At 34.1% G+C, this 22,083-nt stretch overlaps 1 protein-coding gene across 1 annotated transcript; it reads right to left on the reverse strand.

Moving 5' to 3' along the window:
- Positions 1-673: 673 nt before the first annotated feature.
- On the reverse strand, positions 674-14,491 carry LOC121410638 (molybdenum cofactor sulfurase-like). Its single transcript, XM_041602856.1, has 13 exons — positions 14,386-14,491; positions 12,252-12,408; positions 10,410-11,159; positions 10,027-10,103; positions 9,349-9,548; positions 8,231-8,347; positions 6,842-7,435; positions 6,067-6,229; positions 5,470-5,557; positions 4,871-4,995; positions 4,043-4,281; positions 1,186-1,290; positions 674-795 (listed from the first exon to the last, which is right to left on the reverse strand). Exons 1-13 carry the CDS (start codon positions 14,426-14,428, stop codon positions 679-681), a joined length of 2,775 nt encoding a protein of 924 aa, XP_041458790.1. The 5' UTR covers positions 14,429-14,491; the 3' UTR covers positions 674-678.
- Between the last annotated feature and the right edge of the window lie 7,592 nt (positions 14,492-22,083).

A 22,083-nucleotide genomic window follows, 5' to 3' on the forward strand; every position in this document is an offset into this window, starting at 1 on the left:
TTTCCTTTGAACATTTGACAGATCCAGTCTTACACTACACTCTAATCTGCATGGATGTAACATAAATCTAGACCAACTGCAGCTTTGGTCCTATCAAATTCCGAATCCTACTTAAGTGGAGAGGACACAGCTTTGATAGTCTCAGCTTTGTTCTCGTGCTATGCTGCTGTGATCTCCCAATTTTGGTAAACATTCTAGAGGATACATTTGCTTTATTCAGACGATTTCTGATGTCATTTTCTGCCCCACCATCACTTGTGACAACACTATCAAGGTACTTGAACTCCTCTGCTACATACTAGATACATCTTTCCCATTCACTTGTGTTGGTAACAGATTTGTTATTGAATGTCATCTATGTTACCCCCCCCCCCCCTTCAAATCGCAGCAGACTTCAATTCAAGTCTTTTGAGACTCTTGAACTAATCTCCAGGAATCCGGAACTCAAATCAAATCCGGAACCATTGGACCCCCAACCACAGCCAATCCAGGTCCACTCTCTCTCCAAATCCATGCAATTCAGAGTGTACTATTTACACCATGCTCTCGCAACAGGATGCATGCAGAGGGGTCTGGTTTTCCAAGAGAGCATTACTTTCTGCATGATAGCCAAGGGTTTGAACAGGTATAAACCATATAACACTTTACAATTCAACTTCTTTTTCATATTTCCTGACATCATACAGTAGTCTCTGATGAAGCAATTCTATGAAGTACCTTCACTGCATCGCCTTTCCTAAGCTTGACTCCTTCCTTTAACATAGCACTATTCATCAGATGGACTCCAAAGAATATCTGGAATGATACAAGACAAAACAGTCCATATTCACGGAGGTGGTTCTGAAACCAAAGTCTGAGATCATGGTTTATATGCAGAATTATACATGTACTGTACATTTATTAAGAGATTCCACTTGAGCATAGTCACCTGTACAAATATATCTCAATTCTACCTGTAAATTGAATACCCAAAGACCAATAGTTCGATTAGGAAGCTGTTTTACAAGTACCAACACACATGTATCATTTAACATTTAATATAATTGATGAATATGATGAGATATGCATCCCTTGGGTAAGATCTGACTGTTTTATATACCATACACTACTTGGAATCTAAATACCATTTTTAGTCACAATTAACTCTTCATGGAATAGCTCCAAGAGATACACATTAGTTCTTACCTTTTTACTTCTGACAGCTGATAGTGTACACAAAGGCTCAGTACCCTTCTCCGCAGTGTCTTGGTTGATACAGATCATTTGGCAACGGTTACAGCATCCTTTGACCTACACAACAAGTACAAAATTGGAAAACATCTGTGATTACTACCTATTTACTTGATCTATACACAACAAAAAAAGTAAGTCCCCCCTTAAACAAACATTAATAATTTCCCAACCGATGCGAGTTTTTAGTATATTTTTACATGAGCGTGTAGGTAATTTTATAAGCTACCCTCTGAGTAAATGTTGTGGACTTATTTTGCGTCATGCTTCAGTGAGCACCGTCAGAAGGCAAAAATGTCACTTTTCAAAAGTCACAAGCCAAAAATCATGACTTCGATTCCATTTTACTGGAACTAATTCCACATTCTTAGCATGAAAAATAGTCAGAAGGCTTGTAAAAGGTACTTTCTAAAGTACGATACAACTTTTCGGCTAAATTTCATGGTAGAATAAACACAAGTCCAAATTTGCAATAATTTGATTTTTTACACATTTATATCAGTAAGAATGAAAGAATATGATGACAGTTATTTTGGGGAAGAGTATCTTCAACAATAATCATCGTTTCACGGTTCAATGAACATTTAATAAAAATAAAAAATACGATTTTCAAATATCATAGGCAAGTATTGTTTCATTTTAGTAACTGAAAATGATCTTTTCTCAACTCTTTCGTTATGTTCATGACCATTTAACATGCTTCAATGATTCAAAGGCGTTTAATTAAACATTCACGCTTGAATGAACACGTGGAATGTGATGCTCTCTTTTTTACGTTATTGGAAAAAATGCAATTCGTAATTATGGATATCTGTTGAAAACCTCCTAGCATAGTTCATTTGATTTGATTTTTATGAAAATCCCGATTTTTAATGCATCAGTAAGCACGCAATATTAAAAAATTATGCAAATGAGAAGAAAGTTCAAAGCCTTGGCCCCACTCTGTGCCATGTTGAATGCTTATTTTGGTGTGCGCGCCTTTTGGATAGTGTTACTCTGAAGCCATGTGCGAAGTTTCATGAAATAACTGTTGGCAAAAGTAGCAAAAACCGTCCATGAAACAAACCCTTATTTCATATTTGTGACAATTTTGACTTTTTCTCTCATAGACTTGTGTACATTATGGGTGCATATGTTTAAAAATAAGTAACCCCTCATTCAATATGGTGGAACTTTTTTTCAAGGCTGTCTTTAGCAATGTCATTTGGCAGTAATGTTTATCAACCTAAGGGTAGAATTCTGTGCAAAAATGAAATCGATGTGTTTATTCATGGATGAGTGAGCACGCATCAAAGTGGGAAAATTTGTATTTTCAATGTCACAGACTCATTTTAAAGGGTAATAAAGTGAATATTGAGGGCAAATTCGGTTTCAAATGTTTTTTTTATCATCCATCATTTCTATCACCACACACTTTCCGAACTTAAAACATTTTCATGGTTGAGCGAGCACATTCGAAAACTTAGGAATGAATACTCTTTATACGGCATAAATGTATTCTTTTCGTAACAATTTCTCATGATCAGTTTAATTTATGGGCAAATTAGTGGTGCACCCAGAATTTTGAAATGGGTGAGGGGCCTATAATCGGGGGAGCCACCAACATTTTCAAATTTGAACATGATCTAGCAAGTTGTAAAGAATACTACCATAACCCCCTATGATGATACGTCACAATACAGGGGCCGCGGAACAGTTTTCAAAGTGGGGGGGGGGAGCTGAGCCAAAAGTGGGAGGGCGGGGGCTGACCATGCAATGAATCACAATCGTATGGTCATTTTTACATTTTTGTACATGCTTTTTGAAAAAAGTGGGGGGGGGGGGCTTAAACCCCTCCCCCGCTTCCACGGCCCCTGCAATACAATGTGCTCACTCAACCATGAACATACGATATCAAAATTGTGTGTGGAGTGGCTAAATGATGGATAGTAAACCAGTATAACACCATAAAATTCACCTAAAAAAAACACTTTTGTCCAACATTGTACTTGCACAATCTGGAACACGACTCTTGTGACTTTCAAAAATGGTCATTTTTAATTCAATCTTTGATTTCTCATGCATGACTCAACCGATCAATCTCATATTTCCCCAGGAGTTGCCTAATGAGTGTAAAAAACCACCTACGAAATATCATATCTCAAAATAATTCCGTTCAAAAGTTACAGCAATATGATTTAGGGGGGACTTACTTTTTTTGTTGTGTATATATAAAAAACATTTAACGGGTAACATTAAATACCAATAATTCAACATGTACATGATCATGGCTTTGAAAAACCTTGAATTCAGTAAGATGTTTTCATCAATTCTGCTTTCTTTTCATTCAGTATATGAAGACATTAATATTGTAATGGGTATGAAACATGCATGGCAAAGTTTCCTATTTAGCTCATTTCAACATAATGAGCCCAGAGCTGATAATTTGCTTGAATGTTTCTTAAAGGATTAAAGGAAACTGTTCTCGATTCACATTCCCACCTCATTCAATACAATTGATGCTATTACACTGAAGACTGGAAGATACCATTCATTGTTCTGATTTGTTTTCGTCCATATACAAGACACAATCTTGATAAATCTGTGTGGTTTGTAGGCCTAACGAGCAGGTGAAGAATGAAACGGTATGATTGATTCATAATCAAGGAAAGAAGGAAAGTGTATTCTTTTCATCCTCCTCGTTCTCATCCTCTTTCCTTTGTTTTTCTTTATTTCATCTGCTTCCACTCCTCCTATTTTCTTCCCTCTCCCCTCCTTTGCCCTTTCATCCTCCTTCCCTCATGATACATTATCAAAGAGAAGATCATTCTACCTCAAAATCTTGACCTCCAATGGCTATCTTGCTCCATGATTCCTCTTCAAAAGCACTGCACCCCTCAACCACCAGGTTAGATCTAAATCTTGCTATCATGTCATCCAGTGAGAGCTGATGACTCTCTTGATTGGAGGACTGGTTGACCGCTGATAGGAGGGAAGCTGAAGAGGATGCAGTCACTAAGAGGTACTGTGACTGGTTGGCAAGGGATAGGGAGCAGTCTGATCCTCTCTTGGCTGTGTACACAAAATGAGATAAGTCATGATATGGTGCCAAATTCGAAGATGGTTAGCATTTTTGCCAATAAATGGTCTTTTTCTCAAAGATTTCAAAATGATGATTCCTATCATGACCCAGAGCAGTCATTAATAAATATTAAGATTTTCATCATCATAGTAGTTCCCATCAACATAAATCTCTTTAAGTGTAATGGGGGCATGGCCCTTATGACAATCAAAGTCAAGTTTTCTGTGAATTAACAATGCTCTATGTGATAGTGCCAAGTGTTGTTGCTGAAGTGTATCTTTTCTGGATGACACATGAATATGATTATTCATAACTTCAACAATTGTACACAAAATTTGAAACACACTATATCATATTCCACTTTTTCTCATTAAGAAAAATAGATCATTTGAACTGAATCAGAACAGTCAGTGGCATGTCCCTAAATGAATTTCAACATTCCTACACTAGCTATTTCCACTATATTAGGTACTAAAGTGAAAATTACCCATCCTTTCTGATAGTACAAATTTTACAAAATCAAATGACTTGACATGGTCAGTTTCTTTTCAAAGGAGAAAAAGTTTTGGCTATACTTGCCTGTATTTTTGTTGAGTTTACTTGATCTGTGGTAATCTGGATCTTGTTGCTGCAGACGACAACGCTGACCTATGACCTCTGTGAGCCATGCTGCAACCCCATCTCCACAATCAATTGTATTTACTCTGTAGGGGTAGAAAAATAAATTAGCCTCGACTATGATGACATACTGTACTGAAAAAAAATCTTTGCAGTAAAATGAATTCAAATATATTTTCACAGATATTTTTCCTTTTAACAGGTACCATGATGCTTTGGTGTTATTTAATGAAAATGTTAATATTATGCAAGCGAAGGTGCATTGAATTTTGAAGGAGTAGCATTTTTAATAAAAAACAAATTCCTAGCAATCATAAATCTCAATATCTACATATTTAGTCTCTGCACATAATTCATCATCATTTATTTGGATGTTTAATCAACAAATATACTTCCTGATTTAATGAGTTAACCGATATTAGCATTTGGTTAGTTTAAAAAAGTTGTGCAGCAATCAGCCCGTTAACAAACACCTGTTTTCAGTTATATACATGTACTTTCTCCTTCTTTGTGTGAAAGAATTACATACAATATTAAACATTTTATTCATTTGCTCTTACCTATCACCACAAACTTTGCCTTGACTAAGGGATGTTTCATTGATGTAAGATCTAGGGATGTCCAGAGGCAATGTAAAATTACCCTTGTCTGCAAAACATAGAAAAAAAGAGTAAAGGATAAAAAGGTGGAATTTTTCATATGACTGAAATGTATTACATTATATTTGCCTTCAAAATTAATCATGGATATTTCTTTTATGTTTCTATGTATGAAATACCTAAAAAAGGAAGGAATTTCTTGGGTAACTTCTGAAGGTTTCCATAGTAAAGAAGAAAGATTGAGTGTAGTGGTTTCATGGTAAAACCATGTATTCTTTTGTGGGCATATGTTGGTTCTGAGGACCATCCTAAACCTGATGAGTGTGTTCTTGTCTTCAGGAGAATTTCTTATAAATTCAATGGCAATAACAATCTGCATATTCTCAAAACCGATACCTGTTGGCAACAAGTCAAATGGCAGGGACCTTGTCGTACTTAGTGCTTCAAATAACTAGAATCAAATAACTGACCTAAACACAATCAAATCTCTTTCATACAAACATGTTAAAGAACTTAAACAAGAATGTGATGGAAAATGTTTGAATTTTAGGGTATTACCTTTATACGCTAAAAGCAATTGATTATTGACAAGGTCTATAGACGGTTTTATGAGGCATAGATGAGGAATTCGTTTCTGAGACATGTACACGCCACCATCGTTGACAATCATCCACCTTCTATCATATTTGAGACCTGCTTCACTTAACTCCCATTCTGAAACCTGAAGAATAAATATGACAAACTGAGATTTTGAATCCTATGTTCTTGATTTTATGCATACTTTTTTGAGAGCTGCCTATTTTTGGATCTAAGAAAGAGTAATCAATGGTCTCACAGTAACAAGGCTGAAGGAAGCAACATTACTGTGTGTATGCTAGTTGTCATCAGGTAATTGGCAAGTACTACTTCTAAATCTAATACCTCCCAGATCTTGTGCAATCTTGCTGTAATTGGCATATATCTGGGTAAAACTGATAGGCTTGCAGTCAAACATCACTTCCTTCTTTTAGCTTAGTCATCACAAGCCCAATGATCACCCCCTAACATCTATTACGGACCTTAATATTTCCATTCCATATCAAAGTAATTGAAATATTGCTAAGCATCTCAATCCATAATTTTAACTGATAGACTATGAAAATCTTTCTCTTGCAGAAATATGATCAAAGGTGAACTTATGTGAATATAATAATGAATAAGAGAACATTAAACAATCATATTTCCCCCAAAAATGTACCTGCAGAATAATAGTAATTAAAATGGGCAAATTATCAAAAAATAAAGTTAATGGAAATATTTTTGAATAGACATGAGCCAGGAAATGTTTGCTTACCTCCATGGCACCACATGATTTAACTGGATAAAGAAATATCTTTAAAAGTCTTGGACCATTGGTGGTGGATTGTTCATTGGTGGTTCTTTCTCCTTGAGAAGTTGCCTTTGAGCTCCTAGTTTCACTTTCAGTCTGCTTCCGCACTGAAGGAAAGTTCTGTGGACCTGATGAAACAATTTTTGAGGAAGTTGGTGATGATGATCGAGATGAAGATGGTGGTTGTAAAGTTGGTAGTGGTTTTGATGCTGTTGATGATGATAACACTGATGGTGTTTGTAGTGGTGGTGACAGTACAGATGATGATTGTAGTGGTGATGATGTTGGTGCTATTGTTGGTGTTTTTGATGATGAAGAAGGTGACATAGACTTGGCTGAAACTGTCAATTGTTCTATTCTTGTGTCTCCCAACATCAAATCACTCTGTTCCATAGAACACGATATTGTTTGGCACTCTTTTTCAACAAAGTAGTTTTTGACGAATGTAAGAAACCTGTCAGCATCTTCTTGGTTTGACATATATCCAAATGAGATTCTAACTGATCCTGTAGGCCTGCCATTAATCAGATCCATGTCATCACCACACACATGTCCAGCCTGAAAAAGAGAAAGAAATAAATTGGTATAAATTAGGATACCATATTCATTTCAAAGGTGTTGTGCCCAAGAAGAGAAAGAACTTGTATTCTGTGATGACTGTATAATTGATACTTGCAACTGCAAAATTACCATTATCTACATGATTTTTCTCTCAATTTTTAAAAAATACTTGTATAAGTATTTTTTTAGCCACAACGGCAAATGAATGATAAAACACACAAGAAAATAGGAAAGCAAACTTGAGTTTTACACCTCGAAACTTGAATTTCAAAAGATGATATTGGGCAATGGAAGACCATATACTTTTACTAACATTAAAAAAATACTTATTGATGACCACAGGTGAAATAGTTTCGGATGTTCATAAAGCCATCTGTAAAGTTATTCAAGACCTAATAAACAACTAGAAATACATGAAGCAACAATACATGAGCCTAAACTGTCCTGACAGCTTTAAGAAGTATATCTGCAAATTCAAATTTACATTGCAAAAATAACTTAAATTCGCACTGAAATATGTGTTAACAGTTTGAATATTGATAAACATGTGCATATTTCCAGTTAAGCTAATAATAGAATTGAAAACCGCATTTGGCTTTTCATATCTATGCCATTTGTTATGTCACAAATAACTTTATTAAAACCACTTTGAAATATTCTAAGTTATATCAACTACATGTATTTTAAACCAATAGTATGTATACATTACCATTCACTGAATAATTAAAGTAGAAAGTTAAATATTTCCACTCTATACCATCAGAATAAAATGTTAGCGGTAATCAAACTCACATCTAGATTATCCTTGATGTCTTGATCTGTTATATTAAGGTAGTACTGACAAGCTCCAGTATTACAAAAACAACCAGTCCTTAGGTGAATATCATGCAGAGAAGCCAATCTCTCAAACTGTACATTGGAAGAAAAATAAGTATGGATATCATATTTATGGAATATTCTACAAATCTACATAACAAAATGAAAAAAAACATAAGGACAATAATTATTGGACTGGTACTTTATATGTTCCTGTAACAATATTGATCCTTTTTCTATTTCATGTATATATCCATCATGAATTAAGATCCAACATATGACTGAACTAAGTTACTTGTTATCAGATAGTGAGCAACATGAAAAAAGAAAAACCTAAATACTGTGAAATTTTATACTCATCAAGATGAATAATATAAAGCAAACAAGTGAAAAAAGGGTGATTTATGATGGATATCCATATCCATTTCATAATAAAATGCTTGGTGCACTTGCTCATCGCGCAAGCTAAAATGCGCAATGCTCTTGCAGATGAAAAAAAAACAAGTTACCTGAAATTACATTAATCTAGTAACCATATTTGTGTAGGTTTTATGAAATAGAGACATATAAAGATGATTTTTCTCAATAAATTACAATTTGTAAAAAAAAAAGGACTGCCGTATTTTGGTTGCAAAAACGTACTAAATACGCCTAAAACGTACTGGTTGGCAGGTCTGTTGCATGCATGGAAGAAATTGAAACAAGTGATGCAGAAATACACTACAATATTCTAGAACAAGTAAAGTCATCAAATGATCAGATTATCTCAAACAAGTATTTTTTTATCAAATGCAAAAAATCTGACCCTAGTCGGTTTCAAATAAATATCCATTGAGCTCCCAACACTGTAAGTGGCCTTCAACATCAGAGATCGTAGTTCAAAAAAAAATTAATCAACTTGAATTTTAAACATTTGGATATATTTCTGAGATTATTATTTAGAGTCCATCGAAATCATGTAAAAAGAGTGATGTCCTTTTCTTCATATCATACAAAAAAATGTACAAAAGTGACCATTCTGCTACCATGAAAAAGTGGCATCTAATACATTTTAGGGATACTATAAAATCGGAATTAGTAAGATTTCAAGTTACCTCTGCATATCCAGAATGCTCTCCGCTGGACCGAAGCAAGTTAAAGTTAATGATAGGACCTTGATTATCAGAGCTTTCAAAACCACTGCAGTTATAGATCTCACAAACTGGCTGCCCATTATGGTGCTTCCAAGTAGATAGTTGATCATATACATACTTGGCCAAGAGGAATGTATGTTCAGAAATTGACTTCATGCCACCTAATTTTTAAGAAATGACACAAACCATATAATATGCATGGGAAATGAAAGATTACTATATCAAATAAGCAATATCTGTTCAGAAATGGATCTAATGATTACACATAAACCTAGAGGAGGTGGATGCATCATTATACAAATTGATCAATCGCAAATCCAGATGGGGTCCCAAAATTAATCATATATATATTGCAATTGATTGTTGCTCTGCTTCATGTCGGAGTGTAATCTGACTTTCTCCAGCTTAAATTAATCAATCAATTACATAATCGCAACAGAAATTTGTGATTGCAAATATTTTATTACTACACCCCTAAGATTATGTAGCTGCCTTTTGAGTGAGAGGTAATAACATAATTTGCAATTTATTTATACTTGACAGAAAATTTATCTGCAGTTGGAGTGATGGATACATCAAGAAAGAAATTTCCAATTTATCATATGAAAATTAATCAATTTAAAAGGTACTGATCCTTACCTCCATGTCTTTTGAGTGCATCAAACCCATGACGTAGGCTAACAATATCAAGAAAGGGTACAGTGCCATCTTCAAGCCTGAAAGAACAATTGCAATCATATCAACATTGAATTAGTAATATAAAATAAAGAATGAAGTTAGTTCCATGTTAATCTATTTCTTCAAGGCACTCTTTCAATAATGATCTTAGGGTGTATTAACTATACTTCTTAATTTGCAAAAGTCTTATATTCTGATAGTACGATGAATGCAAATAATTATACTTCAATAACATGCAGCCAATTCAATAACCATTTCTTAGGGCATATTTGAAGAATCTGAGATTAAATGTTATTTCTACATACAATCATTTTTATCTTGAACTTAATTCTCAAAAGGCCCACCTTTCTGCCAATTCCATTCTTGTTTTGTTGAACCTTTCCTTGGCTAAATACGCCATCACAGTACCACCTCCAAAGTACTCCTTCACCAACACATGGGCAGAATCATTGCGTACAATAAGAGCTCCCAGACCAGTTGGGAATCCAAACATCTTGTAGAAGGAAATTGTCACAAAATCTGCATCACAAGAGCTCAGATCTAAAGGAGAGGTACTGACGAATGCTGCAGCGTCCAAAACAACATACCAGTTACCATAGCAACCAGTATGGTGACAGAGGATTCCATCCTGAACTTTCTTTGTCCATTGCAGTGGGTACTTGTATCCACAATAGTTACTCTGAGCTGGATAAGCAAACAGCCCTTGAGGTCGCACATTGTATTCTGCACCATCAACTTTTTTACCATTGTTTTTATCTTGTGAGCTAATCTTGTTAATGACAGATATGGAAGAAGTGAATAGTTCTTTCATTGTATCTTTAGACAAACACAGACTATCTGCACCTTTAGCATGTGCAATTTCTCTCATTCCAACTACAGACGTATGGTTATCTTGTAAATAGCAGAAGATCCCTCTCTTCTGTCCATGATCATGATTATCATAATGGTTCAGAGACGATGATCTTCCTGTCTGATGGCATCCTTTGAAGCCAGACCAGTCAAATGATTCCGCAAGCAGCTTTAAGGCTCCAGTGCATCCTGATGTAAATATAACAGTGTGTTTCTCAAGAGTGGTATTGAAGTATTTCAGTATCCTGCCAAGAAAATGAAATATATGTAGTATGCACCTGTAAAGGTATAAAAACACACAACTGAAAACAAATGGTCTATCCATTTGTCCCTTCTTTGTTAGTATAATGTATCTGTACAATTAATATGATGCAAATTAAAAATTGAGGTTTCATCTGCTGAAAATTAATTCATACGTTCTTTTATAAGATCTGTTGTACAAAGTAATAAAAATAATTAGAACTGGATATGTTTAACCTTATGAACATTGTATTTATAGGGTGTGTTATGTTTGTGTATGTTGAGCAGCTATGTATAAATAACACATATATAGTACTGTCTCCTTTATCATGTTCTCACTGTGTAAATGACTATTAAATTTATACCAACTCTAGGCCTATTCCCTTCAAAGAAATCCATCCAAAGCTTTATGATCATGCTTATTTCCCAATTCTAACAAAGTACGCAGATCATCATTTGTTCTATATCATAAGTACACATACTGCAAATTGTGCATTATACAGCATTCATAACAATTTTTTCAACAAATCCAGTTTTTTATTATTTTCATTATCAATTTAAATTTTAAATAGACCCCCTCCCCCTTACTAATATTATTTTTATCCAAAGGCTCAAACATCTTAATTTGGTCACAATTCTGATGTAAAATGCAAAGCTATTTCGAACAATTTTCTCCAGGCAAACACAAATTGTCTACCAAGCTTTGAAATAATTGATACTCACTTATATAGATTAATCATAATAATTTTTCTTGATTTGGTTCAACATATCTAATGGTTCTGTCAAATGCGTAAGCTATGGTCTTATAGTATTCACAATTTCTTCACAATGGATTTCATGTAAATAAAATTGAATTTTAATTAGGCAAATTTTAAAAGCTGCAAAAATAGGTTTAGATTTTAAGGAGGAAAATTATCACTTTTTATTTTTTTTATCATCTTTTTAGCAATAATCATTTTACTTTTATGAAGGAGAATTGATGTTTTAGTGAATGTGAGCAAAATCTTAGAAGAGATCCCCCTTTTACTGCCAGCTTGTATTAGATTAATCCAACTCCAGATTAAAATGTTCCATTTCCTTTCTTTGTTACAACTTACCTGAACCTAGTTTGGTCGATTGTCTCAGTACAGAGACTACTGCTAGATGAGTGACTGTGTGGGTTACCATAGAGATTCTCTCTCATGTCTCTGTGAAAGCCCTCTAGTTGACTAGAACATGGCAGTGTGGCCCCTGTGTGATCGAGATACACTGCATCTACGGAGCATAAATAGGAAAGAGTGAAATCAAGCAGAATTGGTAAAATCTAAACAAGTCATCTACCATTTTCCTGTGGTAAGTACCTACCTACCAGTTTTGTGGTAGAGTGCTAACCCCCCCCCCCCAACTTCCTCTGGCTTAGCCTAACTTTAAGTGGTAATCAAAGCTAAAAATAATATAATTTACAATAGACTTGACAAAACACTAAACATTTCATCAAAATTGGACAAGTAATAACAAAAAGTTTTGAATTTTAAAGATTTGATTTCAATGAAATTGTTATATGTGCATCTTCATGAATTTGCAATGAACAAGAAGATGATATCAATATCATATCCCCACTTATTCTTTTGTATATGGAATATTTTTTCAAATTTTTTCCACCAAGAATGAAAAAAATGGATTGAAAACTGATTTGATGCATAAGATAAGCACTGCAACATTTTTTATTCACATGGGAGACATCATACACATATGTATGAAAATAACTAATTATAACATCATTAAATAACATGTACTGTAGCTCTATAACAATCAAGAAGGAAAGTGGGGACATGGCAACATCAGCCTGTAAATGATGTGCATATAAATGTTTTCCGTTATGCTCTTTACAATTTAATAACTTTATAATTTGTTATCAGATTTCAATGAAATTTCAGCATTTTGCTTAGTGAATTTTACTTTAAATTTTACAATTAGTCTAGATCCTACTGACTAAACACAATTCAGCCCACACATTACACTCAACTCGTTAGTTTCATTTTACTCTCCCCAAAGCCAAGGTGGAAATATAAAGGTTGAATGAAGCCTATAAAAATATCTACCTCATGTATCTACCTACTGTGGCCATAAAGTGCTCACACTGGTAGATTAAAGGAGAAGTTCACCCTGACAAAAAGTTTATTGTAAAAATAGCAGAAAAAAAGTTCGACACCCTTCTAAATATGGCACTATCCCAAACATCGGACACATCGGCCAACTGAATTGGAAATCCATGCTGTTGACATGCGTGCTCTCGTTTTCAGAACGAATTCGCGGAAAAAACAAGCTTTTTTTTAAATCTACCATAACTTTTACAAATTTTCTATTTTTTTATGACAATAATATTAATATTCAAGTTTTCAACATTTGTCATGTGTACTAGTAGGCCCCTACTACAGAAATAAACATGTTTATTTGATTCAATGATTTTTGGGGATCCAATTTTGCTTGAATGTCCGATATTTGGGCACTTTACTCTATCCTCGCACTTCTCCCATAGACATAGTGTGACTGAGCCTGCGGCTGAGGCTCTGAGCTGTGACTGTGGCTCGGTAGTATGGTAGTGGATCGTATTACCGAACACTTTTCATGAATTCAATCATTTCAAAAATATTATTCTCATAAAATTCACCAAACTTTCACCATAAATACACAATTACCTACAAAATATAAATATGTAAAAAATTTGCCGAAATCGTTTTTCCTTTTGATGATATTAGCTTCCAATCGGACCCCTCTTCGGATGTGAAATATTTTGGTCACCTGAAAAAGGTGTCGTATTAGTAATTACCGAACGTGTGTTTTCAATTGGAAAAGTTGAGAAATCAACAAAATCACTGACGAGCTATTTTGACCATATTTTATTATTTTTAGAATATTAAGACTTTGAAAATGTGTTTTGACCATTTTTCATCATCTTTCTATTCAAGTTCTCTTTTTTGGAAGGATGTTGCAAAGAATTGAGCGTATGACTATGAAATTATTTTCTGACGCGTACGATGCGCACGTTCGGTAATACAACCACTCACTATACTAAATCTGTTGAAAACTGCACCACACAAAAGTCAATGAATGGGACAAATGACATCATACAATCGCTCTCCATCTCATACATCCAAGTAAAACTCCTCCTAAAAAGCGAGCAGAATTAATGACAAACCCAATAATCGAATACAACTTACATTACACGCATTGAAACCGTCTTCTACTTACTCTTTATTTGAGGAAACTCGTCTTCTCTATGTGATGAAATCATTGTTAATTGACCGTTTTCGCTTGCGACGAGGCCCAGGCCAAGGACTTCAACAGCAACCAATTACGGTATATTGTTGCGTAATAATAACAACTTGGGTATAGGCGGCGCGGCCGGTCCGGTCGCGATGTGAGAGGAGTGAGAGTATCACCGGTACGGTGGTGGATGTCTAGCAACATGAAATTTGGAACGTCCTGAAACAAGTCAATCCCAACAAAAAGTTGACGTGAATAAAAAGAAATAAATTAAAGAACCATATAACTGAAACTTCCATTATTAATATTCTCCTCATCCTTATGTGAACAATGTTTTATTCCTTCATAAACACGTATGTATATCATTGATTTATTGTCAAATCTGGGCCAGAAATCTGCATAAGTTGAAATAATGTATTTTCAAATGATAAAAAAGAAAAGAAATAGTGAGTGAAAAGGAAATCATTGACTCACGGAGTAGTGCATACTTTTTTTGTAATGAGTGAAAATTGAAAATGTCATAACTTTCTCATTTTATTTTTGATTTTGATGAATTTTCAGTCTTATGCTTGTTTAATTTTTCTCTTTTTATTCAAATCAACTCATTTTCTGTGGTGGACTTAATTGACCTTTAAAAACTGAATCATCTATAAAACAACCTTATTATCCAATTGTTCAGCCCATTGTCATCTAGGTGTTTAATCGGGGGGGGGGGGGGGGGGGCAGACAAATATATTGCTGTACACACGCGCGACCAAAAACCATGCCAAGGGTGTTTTTTTTTTCACTTTTGGACGCAGTCCGCGCATTGGACTCGTAAAGGGTATCAAAAACACACATTTTTAAGAAAAAGGGTGGTTTTGAAAGACTGGTCAATGGTCTCGTGGGGTCAAACATATTCAGGGTATCATAATTTTCCCCAAAGCTTTTTTTTAAAGACTAGCCAAACTTGTTTAGGGTATGTTTTTTCCACCAGGTGATGATTTGGCGAAAACTTGTTTAGGGGTTTATTTTTAATCACAGAGAAACACTTGTGTAGGGGGTGTTTGGAAATTACTTGGTCACGCATGTGTACAGCAATATATTTGACTGCCCCCCCCCCCCGGGTGTTTAATGCCCCAGAAATATTCTAACAAAGCACACTATATTTATCGTATGTCAAATATGTCGGATTGAATAAACATCATCCAAATCCATTTTCTGCAACTGCAAATGGTAGTTGATTGGATTATTCGAGCAATGGGATATGGTATATATAAACCCCTCAAAAAAAGTTCTGCAACTCAAGTTTGAGTGCTAATAAATTTCTTAGTGTGCCATCATCATATGTCAAAGTGGTATCATTGGAAAGTATAATTATTCCTCTTTACGATCATGTGTCATTTGTAATGCTAGTGTTATCATGAAATAAACAGACATGATAAATATGCAGCAATGTAAAAAATGAAATGTTGCAAAATTCGTTGCCATGTCATGTTTGAGTTCTGCAACTCAAAACTGCAAGTTTGAGTGCTAATAAATTTCTTAATGTGCCATCATCATGTGTAAAAATGATGTCTTTAGAAAGCATGATTATTCTTCGTTACAATCATGTGTCATTTGTAATGCTAGTGTTATCATGAAATACACAGACATGATAATACGCAGCAATGTTAGAAATGAAATGTTGCAGAATGCGTCGTTTCCAATAGCGAATTTCCAATTGTTTCGAGGGTGGACCGAGTGCATTCACTGTCACCTGCATGGTGGAAATTCTATAGAAATTGAGACTCTCGTTAGAAATCAATGCATTTTGCAACATTTCACTTCTGACTTTTCTCAATGTTCAGGATGATTGCATATTCCATGATTACATAATCACAACAAATGGCATGTCATTGTAAAGAGGAATAATTCAGCTTTCCAATGATACCAGTTTCATCCTTTATACTTCATTAACCAAAAAAGATATCATCCCCAAAACCGAGTTGCACAACTTTTTTTGAGGGGTTTATATATATGCATTCATCCTATGAAAGGGCGAAGTCTATGAATGGGTTTATTCCGTCAAAATACACATATAGACATATAAAAATATATATATTTCTCTACATCTGTGTTTAAGGTGAATTTTGGGGTCTTCTTTCAATGTTCGTAATGTGCCTCTACCTTTGTCTTTATGTCTATGTGTGTATTATAACGGCATAAACCCATTCATATACTTCGCCCTTTTGTAGGATGTATGCATACCAGTATATATATATATGTATATTCATATAAATATCCAATATATATACAATATAAATACCATGTCTCATTGCTCCAATAAATTATACATATACTATATATAAATTATATTCAATGATTATATATATAAATATATCAATAAATGATAAAAGATAAAAGGATTAAAATAAAGCATCACCCAAATCCATTTTGGGGATGTGATATTTCATACATTTTATAAAGAAAAATAAAGCAACTTCATAATATTCTTAAAACTATCATTTTAATGAGCAAAAGAAACCTCATAAAAAAACTTTCTGTACATGACAAGACAAAACTGCACAAAATACATTCACCATTCAAGAAAGAAATTTTTCAAAATTTGAATATCAATGTATGACATATAAACTTTCCATAATTTGATTAGATACATACACCTAATTAATAATTTGTACATTTCCATATCTTTATATACAAGCAACATGAACACTTTTTACACCACAAACAAAGTACAATCATGTTTCAAATCTTAACACAAGCAATGCAAAACAGATATTTTTCCTTATTTCAGATTATACAACTTTATTCTCTTTTATTATAAATAACGAACAGTATATCTGAATCCAATTTTTTTTAATCTAACAATTTTCCATAAATTCTGATCCAGTATATCAACCTGATCAAAATTAGTTCAAGCTATGGACAAAATGCAAATGGCAATAAGAGGCCGTTTTGGATTACAAGACTAAATTAGTTGGGGTAACAACTGGCAAAACTATGGCATATCAGGTGGCCATTTCACAGGTGAAAACACTTTTTTGGCTTAGTTTATTTGATTCATAATAATGTAAGATATTAGCATCATAGTGACCACAGTATTCATATACTTTACAGTTAATTCCAAGTAATCAAATGAAACACTCTGCAAGAGCCCAATACAAGTTTTTCAAATTCTGGCCTTTATCTAAAACAAGTGGAGTGCCTCTGGCAATCTCGCCTGCAATTACACAATATAGCAGCAGTGCTGACTTTAAAAATGACTATGAAGTAATTATTCACAAAAACACCATTCATACTACAGTACGTTCATTGACCCTAAATGACATTCGACATTGATCATGTGACCTAAGACTTGTTAGTAACACTTGATTACCCCTGTCCACATTTCATAAACTATATCCATAAACTTTCAAAGTTATGATGGCAATTCAACAATTACCCCCAACATGGCCAAAGTGCACTGACCTTAAAATTACATTTGAGCTCGGTCATATGACATGAAACTTGCACGGGAGGTTCAGTGTAACTTGATTACTCTCATGTCCCCAGTTTAATGAGCTAGATCTATAAACTTTTAAAGTTATGATGGTAATTCAACAAATACCCCCAACTTGGCCAAAGTTCATTGATCCTAATGAACTTTGACATTGGTCATGTGACCTGAAACTCAGAAAGGAAATTCATTAATACTTCATTACCCTTATTTCCAACTTTCATGAACTAGGTTCATATCATGATGACATTTCAAAAACTTAACCTAGGGTTAAGACTTTGATGCTGATTCCCTCAAAATGGTCTAAGTCCATTGACCCTAAATGACCTTTCACCTTGGTCATGTGACCTAAAACTCACAAAGGATGTTCAGCAAATACTTGATTGACCTTATGTCCAAGTTTCATGAACAAGGTCCACATACTTTAAGTTATGATGTCCTTTAAAAAACTTCACCTTCAGTTAAGATTTGATGTTGATGCCGCCACTGTCGGAAAAGCCCCGCCTACAGTCTCGCTCTGCTATGCAGACGAGACAAAAACAAATCAAGCCAAAATCTTGAGCTAGAACAAATATGGACTTATGAAAACAAGCACAAGTAAATTACAAATCAACTCTTCTCATTTTTCCTTTTACCAAGGTGTAGAAGTAAGCATTGGGTGCAATGTGCTATCACATATACACTTTTCTATTCATTAATATTGGAAATATACTTGTTATCAAAATACAACTCACATGCATGATGAAAGTTGGCTGTTAGAACATCAAATGCTAATCTTCATGTTAAACATGGTAACATCACAATTAAAGTTGCAATTTCATTTTCAGCAATATTCAAGTGTACACAAATAATTGATTTGGTCAATATAATTAAAGTCACAGAAAGAACATAGGTTACATATACAAATATTGCAATAACAAGCATAATTCATTGAGGATTTTCTGCTCCTTTTATCCAATCGCAAGAACCCATGGCAAATTCAGCAAATAACGAGAATATCGCTATTAGAAATACATCATGATTAGATTATATCTTCTTTGACGTATTCAATCCATTGTCAGCAATCTTAAGTTCCATTCTTTAGACATTACTTAATAGATACAGGCACATTTAACTCTGCCTAATTTCAATCTTTTGGGACTAAAAATATCTGTTCAACTAATAGGAGAAATCTAACAAAGAAAATAAAACAGTGGAACAGACTGACCTTGACTGGGATAAGTAATGAAGACCCTTTTTTGTTTTTATTTGTTAATCATTTTTTGGGGGGGAGGGCTTTCAAATTATTCCTGTATAAATTGCCCCCCCCCCAAAAAAAAAAAAAAAAATCATTGATCATGGACCATGTGTATACATGACACGTTATTAACCAGCTTTCAAATGAACAAGTGAATTAATTCACATAGAATACATTATGCATTTCCAGCAAGTAGGAGAAATTGTTAACATGTGTTATGCAATTCAAACAAAGAATCTAAAATTTTCAATGTTTTTACATACCATAATATATTCAGGCAAGTGTATGTGACATATCTATCTATTATAGAATAAGCGGAAAAGTGTGATTTTCTTTATGCACTGATATTAATGTTATGTACATCATGCACATTCTCATGATTAACTTATTTTTTCAGACTAGGAAAAGAAAAGAGCATGAGAGAGGGAGAGAGAAAGAGAGATAAAGTGCCAGTGTTTGAAAAAGGAAAGAGGGAAATAAGAGAAGAGAGAGAGATGAGAGAAGAAACTAAGGCAACTACTCTCAAATTCATCATACATGTATATTCAATCAAAGATAAGCACAGTCGGTAACCCCCCCCCCCCAGAAAAAAAAGGAATATGCAAGATAACTGAACATTAGAAAACATTTTGTCATAATCATGAATTTTTCCTGTTTTTTAGTAAGGGAATATGCAAGGATTAAAAAATATCAAGCATAACCTGATATTTATCATTTCTAATCAAACACATATCACGGCCAAGGCACTTCAGCATTAAAAAAAAAAATCTGAATACGATCTTATCATTATCATAATAATGCTTGTTGGGATGCAAAGAGCACACATACAGCTTGTTAACAAAAATATAAACCACCAACGAATAAAAAATGTTAGTTGTTACTACCATTACATGTACTTCATAAGAATACTTCTCTGAACATGCTGTTCACAACTGAATAAGTAACAGGTAACTAGATTTTTAAAACATATAGGCATTCTAAAATAAGGTTTAATGAGGTGTAGATGAAAGCAATGCAGCACACTGATTAAGTTTTGGCACTCTGCAACACGAAACAAATCGTACGTCTTATCTTATCTGCCCCTCTGAAAGGAATGTGGCAAAAGCCACACATGATATTCTTATAGACTCAAATGATGCATCATAACAAGATGGATTTTAAGATGTGTGCATTCAAAATTACGCATACAATCGTAATTCCAAAGCTTTGTTATTCCGAAGGTTCGTTATTCCGAAGGTTCGTATTTCCGAAGGGTCGTAATTCCGAAGATTCGTTAGTCCCAAAACGAACTGTGGTTCGTAATTCCGAAGGTTCATTAATCTGAAAACGAAATGAGGTCCGTAATTCCGAAGGTTCGGTAGTCCGAAAACATAATGATTAACAAACCTTATTTCATTTTCAGACTAACGAACCTTCGGAACAACATACCTTATTTCGTTTTCGGACTAACAAACCTTCAGAACATCGAACCTTATTTCGTTTTCGGATTATTGAACCTTTGGAATAACGCCACAAATGTTCGTATTAACGAACCCTTTTACGTTTTTGGATTAACAAACATCGAGGTAAAGGCAATTTATGTGTTTCGGAATTACGAACCTTCGGAATAAAGAACCTTAAGAATTACGAAGTGTAACCAAAAATTATACCTCTGCCATTGCAAGATCTAAAATATATTGTCCACTTGAATTCTCCAATTTTCAAAAGCTTTAATTCCCTATACATTCAAGAACAAAGTTTAATCCTGACTTATCAATTGAATCTATAATGTATTGTGACAACAAGCCATACCTACATTACATGACGTTTTACATTATAATCCAATATATAATCAAATCATGATCATTACCAAATGCATACATGGACCAAGTTTGATTCAATTGATTCTTATTGTAAGAACAAGTAATGTACAATGATCTCCTTGACCTTTGACCTCATCACCCCCAAATCTACTACAAATTTCAAATATACACACATGACTCACATTTGAAGTTGAATAGCATGAAGACTTTTTCAAATAATCAAGGAAAATATCAGGAAAAACAGATGGCCCCAAAACAAAATGTCCCCAGCAACCACCTATGGCTGGTAGAAGCATAATTGGCATGCAATGATAATCATCATTTATACATATTTTAAAGTGATGTTTATCAAGTAAAATTTATCTTTAAAAAAAATATGATGGATGAAATACCCTTGGTGTCACTGGGCAATGATATGAGATGAAAATCCATCATTTTATGTGCATTAACGATGACATTTTATATCATTCTCAATACATGAAGGTGATATGACCGATAAATTGTTTTTTTAACAAGTGTGCAATAAATAAATCTTTCTCTCAACTATGGAAAGCCAACAATAGCATAATTTGCTATCCACAAGGCTACCTAGTAAAAACAAAAAGCACACTGAGTTGGAAAACTGATAGCAAATGCAAGAGCATACACAATCCTTACAAATATGCTTTGACATTTATTGAATTATAATGTTACTAGCTTTCTATACTAAAGATTGATGTGAATAAATCAAATACTTCATATTTATGAAGCCAGTATTATACATTATTTCTTATCAGAGAAATATAAGGACTAATTATTTAACATCATTTTAGGCCTCCAAATATCAAGGATTTTCCCAAATCTATCCAGTGTCTAGCTTGTGAAGGGAAAATTCTATTTTCAGCTTCCCAGTCTGACATTCGTTTCCACGTCTATTCCGGCGTCTATACGAAAAGGTTGATCCCTAGACTGTTTAACCATTTATTTCAGGTCGCTCGCCTAAAATAATTATTACAAAAATTTGTATCATAGCTATACTTTTATTTGGACCTCTATTTAGGAATTCTAATATTCACTCATACGGGAAAACAGAGATTTAATCTAATTCATATTGAGGTTTCTAGCGTCTATAGACCTTGGCTACAGGATTGTTTCCTGCATCTGTTTACCTTTCCAAGTTTTCCAAC

This window comes from Lytechinus variegatus, chromosome 3, assembly GCF_018143015.1.
Source record: "Lytechinus variegatus isolate NC3 chromosome 3, Lvar_3.0, whole genome shotgun sequence".
Classification (NCBI taxonomy): Eukaryota; Metazoa; Echinodermata; class Echinoidea; order Temnopleuroida; family Toxopneustidae; genus Lytechinus; species Lytechinus variegatus.